At 44.1% G+C, this 16,236-nt stretch overlaps 1 protein-coding gene across 4 annotated transcripts in view; it reads left to right on the top strand.

Moving 5' to 3' along the window:
* The window catches only part of COL11A1 (collagen type XI alpha 1 chain), a 163,924-nt gene that overhangs the window by 116,996 nt on the left and 30,692 nt on the right, over positions 1-16,236 (top strand). For all 4 annotated transcript variants that reach the window (XM_075098258.1, XM_075098259.1, XM_075098260.1 and 1 more), the window contains 8 exons: positions 1,149-1,256; positions 1,724-1,831; positions 2,893-2,946; positions 7,548-7,601; positions 8,283-8,390; positions 11,697-11,750; positions 12,651-12,704; positions 12,787-12,840. In XM_075098258.1, the coding sequence (XP_074954359.1) occupies positions 1,149-1,256; positions 1,724-1,831; positions 2,893-2,946; positions 7,548-7,601; positions 8,283-8,390; positions 11,697-11,750; positions 12,651-12,704; positions 12,787-12,840 (594 nt within the window). The remainder of the gene's footprint in view (positions 1-1,148; positions 1,257-1,723; positions 1,832-2,892; positions 2,947-7,547; positions 7,602-8,282; positions 8,391-11,696; positions 11,751-12,650; positions 12,705-12,786; positions 12,841-16,236) is intronic.

Raw genomic sequence — 16,236 nt, 5'->3', positions numbered from 1 at the left:
TGCACTATTAACTGTTCCCTTGTATCCTTTTAGGAAGGTTTTACGTACCAGAACTTCTTCCTACCTCTCCGGTGTCCCCTTCAGCACCTCCTAAAAGTATATGCCACCTGGCTTCTTAGGAAGCGCAATAAATAAGACAGGAAAAACTTAGCCCACCGTAGGTACCTCTTTGGTCTTAGAGTGCTGCAGGCCTTTACATGCCCAGGCATTCTCTCCATTTTGTCTAGGTTATGGAGCCTGGCTCTGTGGCAGGTTGACATATTGAAAAGAAAGGTTGGCTTTTTGTAGACCAGCCATAAGCCCTACGCTGCTTCAAAAGAAAGAACTGACAGGGAAGGTAGAAACTAAATTTTCACTTATGGATGCTTTGGTAGTGTCAGATAGAAAAAAACCCCAACTTATTTAGACAAAGGAATACAGTACTGACAATGGTATGACTCATTTAAAAGCGTGGCTTAATGATATTAGAGCAAAAACTACTCCTCTCTGCTACTGTTACCTGTAAAAATGTATTCTAGATTACACAATTCCAGTGTTTTTTTCCACATACAGCACCTATATTTTCCCCTTTAATTTGCAGTATTAGACTTTTAACTCTTTCTGTGCTTATCTAAAGACACATGTACAGCCAAGCCTCCTCTGTACGACCCATCAAATCAGTCATTTTACTTCAATAGGTTTTTACCCGGGTGACTTGAAATGCGGACGCATGCTGATCAACACAGCGACGTACAGCGCAAAACGCGACCGGAAATTTGGGTTGTGGTGTGGGTCAGTTCTGCGTTTTAATGTGGTCGAGATTCTTTCATCAAAGTGGTATGTTAGTATACTTTGGAAACGCAGAGGGAAACCGGTTCTTGAAAGCAGGCTGAACAACACTCCTGTTATGATGAACAAATACAGAAGGGGTGTTGATGAAAAGAAAACAAAAGTTCAAATTAGTATTGAATATGAGCTATTGAGTGTGAACTTCAGGTTAGTTCTTTCAGCCTTTTCTTTACTTGCCCACCTACTGAATGTGTACCCTTCTACCAGCTGGAATCTCACTGAATAACAGGTATTTCCTCTGTTGGCCTGGCTCCTGAAACCCACCGTCGGTTACCAGGGCTCTATCAGAATTCGCTTATGATTTTTTTATTTCTTTCCAGGGTTCACCAGGGGAACGTGGAGCAGCAGGCACTGCTGGCCCAATTGGGCTACCAGGTCGGCCTGGACCTCAGGGTCCTCCAGGCCCCGCAGGGGAGAAGGGTGCACCCGTAAGTAATCGCAGAGTCCCACAAAACTATCACAGCACAGGCTTCGCATTCCAGAACGTTACTTTTTCCCACTCTAGTATTTGCCCATTAACCATGTCCTCAGACTACCTGGCCTACTCCTTCTGTATTTACAATTAAGTAAACAGTAAAACATTTATTGTCATACCCTCTAACTCCCAGGAAGGGTTAAACCCATTATCATCACAGCAGGGAGTGAATATAATAAAAAAAAGTTTGCCAAATCAATCTTTCATTAAAACTTTGTACCCAGCCACCGCTGGGTGTACAGGTGTATTTGCCGTCGGCTTCCATTATCAGTTAGTATAATTTTCTGATACATTCTCTTCCCTTTATGGTTTCCTTTCTGTTGGGTTTTTTTTCTTTGTATTGGTAATGTGACTCCCTGTTCTGAAATATTCGTAAGCCTCCTGTGATAATGTGGATCACATCATTTTCTTCAAAACCAGGGTGAAAAAGGTCCTCAAGGCCCAGCTGGACGTGACGGAGTACAGGGTCCTGTAGGACTTCCCGGTCCTGCCGGTCCTAGTGGCTCTCCCGGAGAAGATGGTGACAAGGTGAATCATTGGTATTAGTACGTCTGTGAGAAGGGCTGTCAGTACAGCTCTCTGGCCGTAGCTTTCCTCACAATAAAGATAGTGGCGAAGCAACGCTTAGCCCTGCCTCCCCCAAACTCCACCCACCCACTGCAAAAAAACGTAAACCCCCTTCTCTAATCACCTGTCTGAGGGACAGATGCCATGGGACGCTGGGGTTTGTGCTCAACAACTAGCGGACTAACATTTATCCCGGCAAAGACACAGGGACGAAAATGTGCCAAAGTAAATCAAGGCAGATGTCGTCAAAATTGATTTTCGCCTATTTCAGGAACTTGGTTTGCCGAATGAGTAAGATAAAATGTTCTCAGTAACGTCTAGTGATTTGGAACCACTGTCGGTAGGTTGAGGGTGTCAAAATACTACGTTCGCAGCAGAGACGTTCTGTTGCCGACTGGCAGAACTCAGGACGTGGCACCGTCCAGGACCATCTTGCATGTTTGCTTGATCCGGCACTGTTCTGTTAGCTAGCGTAGGGTAAAGGTAAGAGGCTTCGAGGTTTGTTTTTATGATGCATGAGTGTTATTTATTCCACAGAGTATTTGCTGTCATTTAATTTAATTGCCTTTTATTATTGTATAAAGAAAACATTTTTTTTCTGACATGGTTTCCTGGTGATTTGAATAATTTTGAAGGTTTGAAATATTGTACACTACAGTGAGAAGCAGCTGTTCAGCCACATACAGTTAGATGAGTCTGTAAATCAGGGTGCTTTCATTATAAGTTCATACCGAAGGTGACATGAGGAACACTATTTCCTTTATTTAGAGCTCAGTTGCGCTATACTTCAAAGCCAGGTCTTGTTGCCCTTTGCAGTATAGCAATCAATATCTGAATTAATACGACATACTATTGATCGATGCAGAATTGCCCTCTTTAGGCCTTCACACTTGAAGCAGCAGCATAAAACACGGAATAGTCATATCAAAGGGAGCATTTAAAGATACTGTGATATTGACTTCAGCTAAGTGTGAAGGAGACCATTTTAAGCAAGAAGTTTAACTTTTAACTTTCAATTACAGGGTGAAATTGGTGAACCGGGCCAGAAAGGTAGTAAAGGTGACAAGGGAGAAAACGTGAGTAGCAAAACCCTTTGTCCGTTACATTCTTCATAAATAAAAAGCATTCGTGCATGAAGTATGCGGGTAGCCTTGCGACATCAATGAGCAGAAACAGCGACACACTTCAAAAATGCTTAGTCAAAAGAACGTTAAGCTTTAACGCAACACGAGTGGGTTTTACTTACAGAACCATGCGTATATTTAGTCTTGAGCTTACAGAATCATTAAAAAATAGGTAACCTACATGCCTAAGCACCCTTCCTATATCATTTTAATTCATCCAATCTACATTTGAACTGGGAGAGACCAAAAATATACGTACTTTCTCTTACTGTCTTTACCTTCTCTGCCCGGCTTGTGTGGACATACCCAGCTTTAGCTTCTTGGCCATAATGATGAAGAACATAAAGACTCACTAGAGAAAACTACTGATACAGTTATAAAATGTTTGAAGAATAGCTAATTCTTGGAGAGAACGCTTTCCTGTTCTGAAATGTTGCAATCAGTTAAGACCGCAGATGGAGTGGCTTATACAAGTTTTCAAATATTTTCACTAGGTCTGTCAGTGAACTTTGCTCTAATCAGGCTTCTACTGCCTTCGTATTAAATGTTTTTGTCTTCTAAGTTATTTCTGAAGTTCAAGCACTTCCTCTTTTTGAGGCCAGAAATCTAAAAATAAGCTTTTTTCCACTGTAAAATTTGAAGCTAGAAAGAATAAAACTAGCATTTTTTTCTTCTGTTTGATTTTGGTTTCTTTCCCAAAAATTCAGGACAGGTTTGTTTCCACTTCTGTTCAATTTCAAGAAAAACTGGCATTTTATCTGAATAATTTTCGCTAAGAGAAAAATGAAGAAGGAATTGCAGAAAGATTATTTTTTTTTTTATTATCAGATTTCATCAATATTCACAGTTAGCAAAGTTCAGAACTCAGCATAGGGGTATTCATAACTAAGGGTATTTACTATCTTGAAAACACTGTGTGCTGGGTATGATGAACTACTTAGCATCATAAGAGTAGATTGCTTCTAAAAATTGCAACCAATTTATGGCTCATACGTAATCAGATGATGTTTTATAGGAGGATACATACAAATTCAAGCAAATCACAGTTCTATGATAATTTCATAGAAAAAAATGTGGAGATAAAATGTGCAAAAAGAAAATGACAGCTGTTTGGTTTTTGTTTTTAAGGACAAGCTTGTCCTTTTCAGTTATTCTGTGGGAAAGGTTTCTGCAGTTTCCAGTGCAGAAAACACATTCTTTTCTCAATCCTATTTCAAGAGATCAAATCACAAGTGCTATAATAAACTAGTTGTAATGCCCTCTTAACACAAGGAACGTATTATTATACATATGGATGAGAGACCACTTCTATTATAGACCCCAGTTTGCCAAGAAACTTAAGTGTAGCCAAGCTGGGAACAAATTCTGCTTCAGACTAAAATTACTCTGGCGTAATCTGAGCTGAAGGCTTTGGGTGCTTGGTAAAGTTAATTTATGAAATTAAAACATTTTTAAAAGTCACTTTTGAAACTATGGACTTGTTCCCAGTTAACATCAGTCTTAAGCTACTTGCTGTTGGAGTTGCAAAGCAGCTGTGGGACACACGGAGGTATCCGCAGCCCCCCTTTGCCCACCTGAAGAGGTTCATCACAGTACAGGCCCTGGGCGCACAGGAGGAAATGGCATATAAAGGGAAGGGCAGAGGACGCGTATGAAGCAGGTCACGGTCCGGTTCCACTCCGGGCGCTGCGTGTGATCGCACGCGTGTCCTTCTGTTTTCCCCTTTGACGTGCCTCATCATTAGAGATGCTTCTGCATCAGAGAAATTCAGAAGAAAACACACGCTGCACATTCCTATTTCAGACTATTTTAGCATAGCTCGTTATGCTGAGCATTAGACTGTGACCACAGTTCCCACAGGGAGCGCTACTATATTCGGGCACGTTCCAGCGGACCTGCTTTACGAATAAAGAGGCTGCAGCATAATCATTCGATAACGTATCCCGTACTGTCAGTCTCAAGGTTTAAGGCACTGGGAAATGCAACGTGTTTTCCTTGAAACAGAGGACTCATGTTCAGCCCTGCTCAGGTGACGTGAACGTTACCCCGCTGGAATCCTGTTTGTGCTCAGCTGCGGTCATTCAGCCCCAACAAGCGCAGAATGTGTTTGTTTCAAACCCGTTTTCCTTCCAACATGCTGACAGATGTACATTGGGGCAGAGAGGCGAGGCCTTCTTGGTCGCCTCCAAAAGATTCTGAACGGGCAGTAAGTGCCTAGTTCCGACATCACAGGACGTAAAGAATAGATATTCACACCACTGAGACACCCACAAAAGCCTTGGTGGGGCACGTAGAGCCTAATCACGGCAAGGCCCCTCAGCAGAGAGGAACTGATCCCTCTTTCCTGTTTAAGAAGGGCTGGAAACATCATCAATTCCCAGTTGTAACTAACCAGGATTTATGTTTGGGGGGTTTAACTACACTGTGCCTAACAAAAAATACTGGGTCGCCACGTCCTAGCTAGGGACAGCGCAATTTTGTTGCTGATGTACCTCCTCTCCTGAGCTTCAACCCTCCACTGCTACCACAGGTGCCTTCATTAACCACAGCTTCTCCCCGATGATTCCGATCAGCCTCTCTCCCCCCCATTTGCCCTCCAGAGCAATGGGACAAAGGGTCTGGCCAATGTGTCCAAATAATGTCTCAGTCATCAATTGCAAAGTACTTTCCAGCAAAATGAGCATTTAAATGAGATTGAAGACGCATAGATCTCATTCTGGGCCCTATAAAATGACGGAGCAGGTAGCAGCATCCCGCAGAGTGTAGGAGCAATCCGTTCCAATATGATTTTATTTTAAATTAATGCATACCGATTCCCTTTCTCATGGAAACCCTCCCAGTCAACGGGAGCATTTCTAGGAGTCCTTTCCTGTAGGTTTGTCACCATAGAGGCTAAAAAGCTTTGCTTCACCTATTGCCACCAGGTATGTGATGAAAATAAAATTATAACAGAGGAGAACTACATGGCTTGACACTTCAGGCTCCCTAGAAAATGATACTCTAACATATCCCTAGAATCCAAAGAAAGAACTAGACTACAAGAATTAAGTAGTCCCTTTTCCTAATCTCCCCATAAAGGGCAGAATAATCTAATTTTATCCCTAGCAAGCTCTTTACACCCAAGCATTATTCTGCACTAAATTAGAATTCCCAGCCTAGAAACTGCAGACGACTTCTTTGGCATCTAAATAGCAGACTAGATGTCAGCCGTTGCCAGGTGTAAGGATTTATGCTTTCTTAGCGCTTTATCAGTCTCATCTCTCTAGCTGGCGCAAAAACCAGAATCAACCTAGCACATAAAATGGTGTCCTGCAGCCCATGCTGTGTTAGATAGCATCATCACATTTGCATAACTGACTTCCAAATTATGCACCATGTGACTTAGAAAGTTACTGTTCTGTAAAGAAACTGAAAAAATGAAGTTCCTCTCAGAGACGTACTTTTTGCCATTCTGTTGAAAAGAGCCTTAATACCAAAGCGAATGTGACTCCCAGTGCTCAGCAAGCACTTCGACGTCTTCGTGGCTTCTGGAGGTCAAACTGAGCTTTGTGCTGTTGCAAAACTCATCTGCAATTTCATGGCATCATAGAATGGCCTGAGCTGGAAAGGACCCGCAAGGATCGTTGAGACCAAAAGAAACTAATCCAAATAAGAATTCCATTTAAAGCTAGATTGCTAGGTGATGCTTTAAAGGTTGTCTTTTTCTGCACAAATCTCATTGAAAGGGCTGATATTTTTAATTGTGAAAAAAATTTTGCATTTTGATTCATATTTGCATGGGAATCTGTTTGAAATATTCTGAAACATTACAAATGTGCTGTCAATAAATGCCAGGTGTTGTGGTTCAGCCCCAGTCGGCAACTCAACACCCCGCAGCCGCTCACTCGCTCCCCCCCGCCCCTGTGGGACGGGGAGAGAATCAGAAGAGCAAAAGCACAAAAAAAAAACACCTTGTGGGTTAAGAGCAGTTTAATAGTTACAATAAAATAATAATTATAATAATAGTTGTTAGAATAACAATAATGATAATATAATGAAAAGGGAAAATGGGGAAAAAAACAGAACCACAAATGACACAGCCGCTCACCACCCGCCGACCAACGCTGCCCGTCCCCGAGCCGCGATCGCTGCCTGCCTCCCCCGGCCAGCCCCTCCCAGGTACCGCACTGGGCATGACGTTACATGATAGGGAATATCCCTCTGGCCAGTTTGGATCTGCTCTCTCGGCTGTGTTCCCTCCCCTCCCGGCTCCTTGTGCCCCCGGCAGAGCCTGGGGAGCTGGGAAAGCCCTTGACTAGTACAAGCGCTGCCCAGCCACAACTAAAACATTGGTGTGTTACCAACATTATTTTCATACTAACGCCAAAACACAGCACTGCGCCAGCTGCAGTGAAGGAAATTAACTCTATCCCAGCTAAAACCATGACACGAGTATTACATCTATTTTTAACAGGCCCTGATTGTGCGAATAGGGTTGTCTCTATGTTTGCTTATAATCTCATTCCAGATGCCGCAATCGCTAACTTTTCCTCTCGGCTGCTTGTTTGTTGCAGGGTCCTCCAGGTCCACCAGGTCTCCAGGGTCCTGTTGGTGCCCCTGGAATAGCTGTAAGTAGCTTCTCCAGCGCAGACCCCCCCCGGCTTGCCATCACTCACCCGCTACCCAGCGGTTCCTCGACCGGCGTGCTCCTTAGCACTGTCTTTCACTATGAACAGTTCTATCGGTGTCCGCCTACATGCCGCTCCTTTTTGTAAACAAGCCTGCACAGGTGGTGTTTTATTTCAGCTTTACAGCAGGGCAGTAATTTGAAGGAATTATTAAAAATTAAATAGTGTAACTAGCAACTGGGGCCTGTCCTTCCAGGGACCGCGTTTGATGGTTTGTATGACAGTAAAATCAGTAAAAAAAAAAAAAAGTCTCTTTTTTAAAATCCACCTGACACCAGGCGGCTTTTTATTTAGAAGGCATTGAATTCTGCTACCGTGACGATTGGTAGAACTATATGCTGCTTATATTTACTAATACGTAGGCATTCAGCAGCTAGAATGTGTATGCAGCTGAGAAAGAGAAGAGGCCTTCGGGTACACGGTATTATTTGACCTACGTTAAACCGGGGCATACGCTGGTGTTCCATTTGTGTAACGATGTCATTGGATTGGGGGGGGGGGTACGTGCATTTGCAGGAGTGATTCTGAGCCCTCTTGTAGTTGTTTTCCAGTGATTTCAGTGGAGCTTTTCCTGTCATCACCAGACCTGTGACATTTTTGCTTTTCGCTGCTTCCAAACAGGGAGGTGATGGGGAGCCGGGCCCACGAGGTCAGCAAGGGATGTTTGGGCAAAAAGGTGATGAAGGTCCTCGAGGCTTCCCTGGCCCTCCAGGGCCTATTGGCTTACAGGTAAAAAGTCCTTTATTTTTTCACCCTCCACCTGTAAGAACCCTGATTTCTGTGTCAGAAACTATTGTCTTGTATTAAATAAGTGATAGCACCAGTTAATGAGACCTGAAAGATCCCATATTTATAGAGTTTGTGCATAAACAGCAGATTTAGCGCTGAAGGCGATCGGTAAGATGCTCTGAATCTGGACTCCTGGCTACCGCAGGCTTTAGAATTTCGTTCAGTAACTCATTCATTTATAGAGTCCAACAGTTTCTGTTTTAACAAGAGCACTTCTCTTTACTGGAGATACACGTTTTAAATAAAAGATTCAACCTGGAGCGCTGCTTAAACAGCCGAGTCATTTACTGTATTTTCGCACTAGGGTCAGGCAACGCCGTGTGTTTCTCAGTGGTGCCACCCCAGACACGACGTGTGCGCTGAAAGATTAGCGGGACTCCATGACGCTTACGCGCTGCTGCCAGCGCTGGCAGCTCCCCATAGTTTCATGTTTCTTCCTCTTAAAATTGTTATTTTATGAGTGAAAAAGCACTATGGAAGGCTACAGTAAAATGCAGCTTCTCACCGCTGCATCCAGAGAATTACAGTTGAAGAATCCGGCTTTTTCCAAAATTTAATTTGCTTAAATATAGCAAAACAAAGAACAAGACTTTCAGGCCTTTGACTCACTTCCATGTAATTAACTGTAGCGGACAGAGCACTTACTTTGAAACTATTTCTAATCTGTGCCTTAAGCTGTAACATGAATCATATCCACTCTCTGCTAAAAAATGGCAAATGATAGCACTAGTGTTTGAATAGATTAAACACGCTGTCTCCTTCCTGTCCACCACGTATGAACTGGCTCCGCTCTTTCGTTAAGCCAAACCTTAATCTGCACCTGTCATTTTTGTTAAATTCTATTACGTAATGCGGTTCACAAACCTTAGAAAGGTTCGTTCCTGCACCAACACATGTGGCTTGTGTAGGTTCATACTGCCTTTGAAAGTGAAAACATCTCTATTTTCGGAAATACTAACGCAGAAAAAAAATATTCCTAATGTTTATTACAAATTGTTATATTTTTTACTATTTTAAAGAGGGTGAAATAAAATTATCCTTGTTATTTTTCTCAGGTCTAGGGCTGTTTCAACTGATGTTTTTCAGTAAAGTCCACCTTCACATTTTAAATTTAATGAGCACAATTTTCTCTATCTTATATCTAATATTCCACGGTAACTACATCACACTCACTCCCATTAAATTCTACTGATAGCATTTACATTGGACATTAAATAGAAAGTATTTTTGTTCATAAAAGTGAGCATTGGTAATTTTGAATAGTTATTACCTAATTGTGAATTTCCTTGCTATTTAATGTTGATAGTGTTTTTAAAAATAAGGAAGTTTCTAACAAAAGGAGGCGAAAGTAAAGAAAATCTGAAAAACGCTAGGGGCCTACCCAGGTTATCTTATAGTCGATTGATGGCAATTTTACTTAAATGTTGAAGTGTTAAATGACAAACACCTCAGTTACTTCTTGCCAAAAGGAACTGAAAGGAGTCCCAAAATACCGCGGCCAATAAAGCACCGAAATACTGATTCACTGCGGTCACTTGGAGTGTTTCAGAGTTGAAATAGGAGTTCACCGAACGGCTTTGGCAAGTCTTTTCAAAGCCAGCCCTATCAAGTGAATGTTCAAAGGCCGTTGAAGTGCCACAGAGCCCTCCCCGCAAGCAGGTGACCCAGCTGGCTGGGATTATCGTGCCCATCAAGTGCAATGGCTAAGGCAGCCAGCTTTTGAGGCTAAATGGCTTTTTATGTTCATGGGGTAGAATTTAGTGGCGTGTTGCCAGCTGGAAGATCTAGGCTAGATCTTCCTAGACTTGCGGTGCGATTCACCGCTCTGAAGACTGGCCGGCTAGTCCACGTCCAGGCTTCTGCTCTTAATCACGCCTCAGGCCCGTTAGCCACAAAACTATTCCTTGAAAGGCCTCACAGTGAAGGAGAAAGTTAAAGTCGATGCAAATTTCATTTGTTGGACAAAGGTTACAAAAAGGAAACATGAAGAAAGTTAGCAAGGAATAAAACTACCTGCTGTCGTAACCCGGGCATCACTCCGCAGCGCGTGTTGTAGTCAGTGCACGGTACGCACTCCAGTATCGGCTCTGGGCTGCCACTGTAATACAATAGGGTCTAGTGTTTTTTTTTTAACTAAGCAAGGCTTATACAGCAAAACCACTGTGTCACCACGTGGCCTAAAGCTGGCTTTCTCCATGCTGATTATCGACTAGTGCCCGGGCTGTCACACAGCCACCACGCGCGGACAGGTGAGCGCTGACAGGGACATGCAGCATTTTTAGAAAAGGCACGACTCTGCGTTTTTACAAGTCTCGCTACTGTTCAGCGCGTGTCAGCGTAGGAGGGCAGCTGAGGCATGGATAGCACGGTGGCTAAGTTTATACTGCATACTTTTTTTTTTTAATCTACAGCTTAGTAGCAATGCTGGCAAACTGTGCTTTCCCGTGTGGTTCGCTGTAGTTTGACGCATGGAAAGTAGCAGAATCCAGGAGGTGAAACTTAGAAGCAGAGCTTAATGTAATGTAAATCAAGATAATGCTATTGCCCCGAGCCAGGGGAGCTGCTTTTTACAGAAGCCAAGCTTTGCTCCTACGTGTAGGACTGCCCAGCTCAGTGGTGGCAGCGCGTCTCTCTCCGGGGTAACGTTATACTGGCTGTCAGTAGTAGCATCACCTATGGGTTCCTTCTCTTGGGGTGCGTTACTAGTCCGACTTGGACACGCTGCTTCCCAGGCTACGGCTGCATAGCGCGGCGCAGCGCCTCGCGGCAGGATTTAGCACCTCCACTGGCCACCCTATTAACGGCGTTGCGCAGCTTCCAGTACTCGGGGGCGGCGCCGTCGCTGCGTGCCACTTCACCGTGCGGCACTGCTCGTGTTTGCGTCACGACAGCGGCGGCACAGCGGCGCTCAGATCAGCCACATGCCCACCTGGGGTGTGGATAATGGTGGCAGTGCTTTCAAAAGACAACCACCACTTGTGGTGTTTTTTGGTTTTTTTGTTTTCAAAAATTTTCTACCTCATCTGCTTTAACCATCCTAGGATTACCTACAGTTGCTGTAATATTAAAAAAAAACAAAAACCAACCTGCTTTTTTTGGTGTTTTACTGCACATAGGTCTTCTTGTTCCGCCACCCCCGTTTCAAGTTTCACAAGTAGAGCCGATTTATATGCTTTCATATTGATTTATAACGCAGCATTCCAGGCACCCTACTAATAGTTTTCTTTACTCATCCATGTGTTTTAGGGTCTGCCCGGCCCACCAGGTGAAAAGGGTGAAAATGGTGATGTGGGCCCAATGGTAAGACTTCTTCCCCACTGGTCACTCGGGGGGGGCAAAAGTATCGTCCGTGTATCACTGTCTTTTCTCTGTAGCCCATACTTGGATAAGCTACTCCCAAGGGTGTAGCACCTTTGATGCCCAAGGGTGAAACATTTTGTGAACCATGACCGCTCCCTGGGCCTTCCTGTGCTTTCCCACATCTATTGCCTCATCTACGTAATTTAAGACGATGCCCTGGCGAGCAGGGAGCAAAGCAGCTGCTGCGTGTGTCTCCGAGAGGGCAGTGGCAAGCAGGGTCAGGAAGGAAAAAGGAGCGGCTACTGCACCAGAGGGTGCGGAGTGGCTTATCGGACATTGTGCCTTAGCTTCAGGTAGTTGCAGGCCAGAAGATGATAAACATGACTTGGCTGCATTTACTCTGGTTCTCTGGGTAGGCTTGAGGCTACATTTTCCAACTGTTCATGCTGCTGACAGACTGCCTTCTGGGCAAGCTCCCTACGGCACACGTTTGCCTCCAACGCCCCGTGTCATGCCTGGCTGTTGTATTATTGCTCGTGTGCCGGCACTGTGGCGCAGTCCTGTCACACGGCTGCCACCAGACAGACAAGCTACGCCGGGGCCGCTGCACAGCGGAAGGGGTACGCAGGTAACCCGCGGGGAAAAGCCGGTGCGGGGAGCCAGTCCTCGGGAGCCCTCAGCATCAGCTCAGACCCAGCTCAGGTGCTGTGTAACATAGCCTGGACCCCCGGCGCCTCGCGAGCTGCGCAGTGGGCAGCGATCTGGCCCTGCTGGGGCTGTAGCACTGCGAAGATTCAAAGTGTCCTCTGCATATTGAGTATATTATTTTTCATTGGCCAAAAAAAAGCCCCACTGGACTTTTTGTGACTGTAACTATATCCAGTTGTCTCTTTGCTACAGGGTCCACCTGGCCCGCCAGGTCCACGAGGTCCCCAGGGTCCTAATGGAGCCGATGTAAGGATTTTTTTCTCTCAGTAATTAGCGCCATATTTGGGATAACTATATTTGAAATAACTAACATCTTTCATCGCTGCAGGGTCCTCAAGGCCCCCCAGGCTCGATCGGCTCTGTTGGAGGTGTTGGTGAAAAGGTGAGTGTCGACAATCGCCTAGAAAGAGAAAACATTGGAATAGGAGTGGATCAAGATACATTTTGATTCTTTTTTGGAGCCATATGGATATATTACGGTTCCCAAATACCCTTCATTGACCTAGTGAGCGTTAATAGTGATCTAGCTGTGCTCCTCATGGCTGGCTCACCATGGTTGGTCTCGTTATTTCACATTTTACCTCACAAAAATGTTTAACAATCAGAGGAAAGAGCTTTGGAGCAGAAGTTTTTCAGGTGGAGGATTAAAGGTTTTGGTGATTTCCATAACTACATAGCTGGATGCCTCCCGTAACATTGTTGGCTTCAAGTGTTTTTCATGTTATACTGGTGGAGTTTAGACTATCATATAGGTCTCTATATGGAACGTTCAGAATATAAGCTATTATCTAAGGCATCAGCAGTAAACATCGAGGTGAAGCGGACCTGAAGCGCCAGTATGTATCTGTTCCTCATACAGCTACAGCTCCAGTAAGTCAAAGGTTTGAGGATGATTTGTGCTGGTTGAAAACCTGACTCAAACTGATGCTATATGACATTCAGTCACCAAAATTATTTTTGTTGCTATTTTCAGTTCTCTATTCAGAAAATTTCCTGCCAGTATACGGGGTGGGTTGTTTTTTTAAATTTCATCTTACCCAAAGAACGTCAGATATTTTCCTTTTTCTTAAAGGAAAAATATTGTACGCAATAGGTGTAATGGCTTTTTTGTGTGATTGATTTGAATCACCAGTGTAAGCTATTATAAAACGAAGAGCAAACACAAAATTCAAGACAGTCTCTTGAAATTCCTACTTACGTTTATTTTAACAAGTTAGATGCCCTCAGCCATATCGTGTGTGTAAGCCTAAATGCATTTTGCTGTAATGTACAGATTCAATATTATTTTTTTCTTTAAATTTGGATTTGGAAAGATTTTGAAGGGAGCACAAGGTGAAGGAAACAGAATAGAAATACATTGCAGGCCACCGTATAAATAACTTACTGAGAAACCATGGTGATGGCTCTTGAGTATTTAAATATTTGCCACAAAATGTTGTATATATTCAGTGAAGCGCTGATGTCAATGAATCCTAGAAAAAGCATAGAATCCCAGAATGGTTTGGGTTGGGAGGGACCTTTAGAGCCCATCCAGCCCAGCCCCCTGCAGCGAGCAGGGACATCCCCAACCCGAGCAGGTCGCTCAGAGCCCCGTCCAGCCTGGCCTTGGATGTTTCCAGGAATGGGGCATCGACCACCTCTCTGGGCAGCCTGGGCCGGGGTTTCACCGCCCTCATTGTAAAATATTTTCCTCCTTATACCCAGGCTAAATCTCCCCTCCTTTAGTTTAAAGCCACCACCCCTTGCCCTGTCACAGCAGCCCTTGCTGAAGAGGCCACCCCACCCTTCCTCAAGCCCCCCTTTAAGCCCTGGGAGGCTGCAATAAGGTCTCCCCGCAGCCTTCTCTTCCCCGGGCTGAACCACCCCACCGTCCCTAGGACCGTCAGTATCGGCACTGCTTCAGAAAGCTCACAGTGTTGGTAACTTTTCAGAATCTGAAGCACGTTTTTCCCTTTTCCTTCCTGTCCCATCAGGTGATTAAGTTCACAGGTACCTTCTCCCCCACCTTCCTCATTACTGAGCTTCAGCACTTCGGAAGTGTTGCCTTCTGCTCCCTTTCACTTATCCACTTACCGCCCTTGGCAGTGCACCAGTATTGTACCTTCAGGCATAAATCCATCAGAGCTATGAATTTACAAATAATGACTCAAGTACCGGGTCAATCAGTGTCACATACATTTATCATGATCCTCTTGATCGCTGTCCAGAAGCGTGTCACTCTGCTCACAGAGTCTTTAGTTTTCCTTTCTTTTCACAAGATAAGGAAGTTGCCACTGTTTTCCCAGGATCCTTTGTATGACTAATAGTAACAAAAAATTTAAAAGCTGCAATTCATCCTACAGTATCTCACACACTTCTTGTTCCTCTGTGATAGCAAAAGATCTTTCTTATGATGCTTTTCAATATTGTTGACATCTACCGTAAAATTTTGGTTATGGGTCTGGTTTTTTTTCCACTAGAATGTCTTTTCTTTAAATAACCTTTCACTTATATTAGGGCCATGTCAAAAGGAATCAACTTCTTGTCAGTATGACCGAACCAGTCTTTTAATAGAATCTTCAGATGTTACATGATTTTTTTCTACGTGCCCATCAAACAAATCACTTACCAGCGCTCTGGGATGTGGTGAAGAGAGTACGAGAATAATGTAGTACAATATATGGCTGGATGGAGAGATACCCTATTTTGTCTTCCTCCTTTGTCTTTTGAGATCAAAGGGTACTGAGCCCAAGTGGATGAAAAGGTTAACTTTAGACTGTAGTTTTGTCATGCCTTAAGCTGGCCGTGCTTCACGGCATTCCCTGTTTCTTAGGCTGTGCCTCTGAGCATCAACACACCTCTTGGTAGCAGTGGCATTCCTGCGTCTTCCATCTTTTTTTTATCCATAATTGCATAAGACATACAAAACATGATGCCCTCATGCCTGACGGCATTACTAACACGGATATTCCCTCTAATCTCCCAATTTTGCGACACTGTTCCTCCAGCCCACCTTAAAAGAGCCCTTGGCCTCATGAAGAGCTGCAGGAGTTGGTTTTTTCTCTTGGGGAAGAGACCCAAAACTGGGTCTGACTGTAGGAGCTGGTAGAGAAGGCAGAAAAAGTGATTGGAAAAACAAAGTCAGTGGAATACAGAAGGCAAATGGGCACTGTGGGACGAGAAGTTCCTCCTGTGACCACCAGCATACTGAGAAAACGTTTGTTATGAGACCACGACATCCAGGGTAGCAGCCATTCTACTCACGCCTTGTATAATACTGTGGCCCACTGAAGTCAACAGGAATTTTGCCATTGGTTTCAATCACCTCTTCAGTTTGTACTGTTTCATGACCAGATTATACTCCACTCATTTTGTAAAAACGTTGACTTATATTGAACGCCTTATGCCTTTGTTTCTCCCTACGACTCTCCTGTGTGATTGAGAATCCCTATCTGTGATAATCAGCCCACCAAAGTTAATTCGAGAACACAAAATTCAGACTGTTAATCACTGGCTGTCATTTTTATTTCCTCTTGCTTATTTCCCATGCTCTCTGCGCTCATACAGAGAAGCTTCCAAGCATATTATTTCGGAAGTTTTTATTTCTCTAACTACTTTCCTCCTCCTTTGCTTCCCACATATTTCCCCCCCCAATGTTTTCCTTATTACCTCCGCGCTCTTTGGCCTCTGCATCCCTTTCAGGAAAGATGCATCGAACCACAGGTAACGCAAAGCAGTGCGACCTGTGACACGTGGAAGCACGTTTGGCTGCCGTCCCCGTCTCGGCTGGGCAGCGAGA

This window comes from Phalacrocorax aristotelis, chromosome 6 (assembly GCF_949628215.1).
Source record: "Phalacrocorax aristotelis chromosome 6, bGulAri2.1, whole genome shotgun sequence".
NCBI classification, from domain to species: Eukaryota; Metazoa; Chordata; class Aves; order Suliformes; family Phalacrocoracidae; genus Phalacrocorax; species Phalacrocorax aristotelis.
Note: the sequence above shows the minus strand (reverse complement) of the source record. Positions and strands in the feature narration are given on the sequence as shown.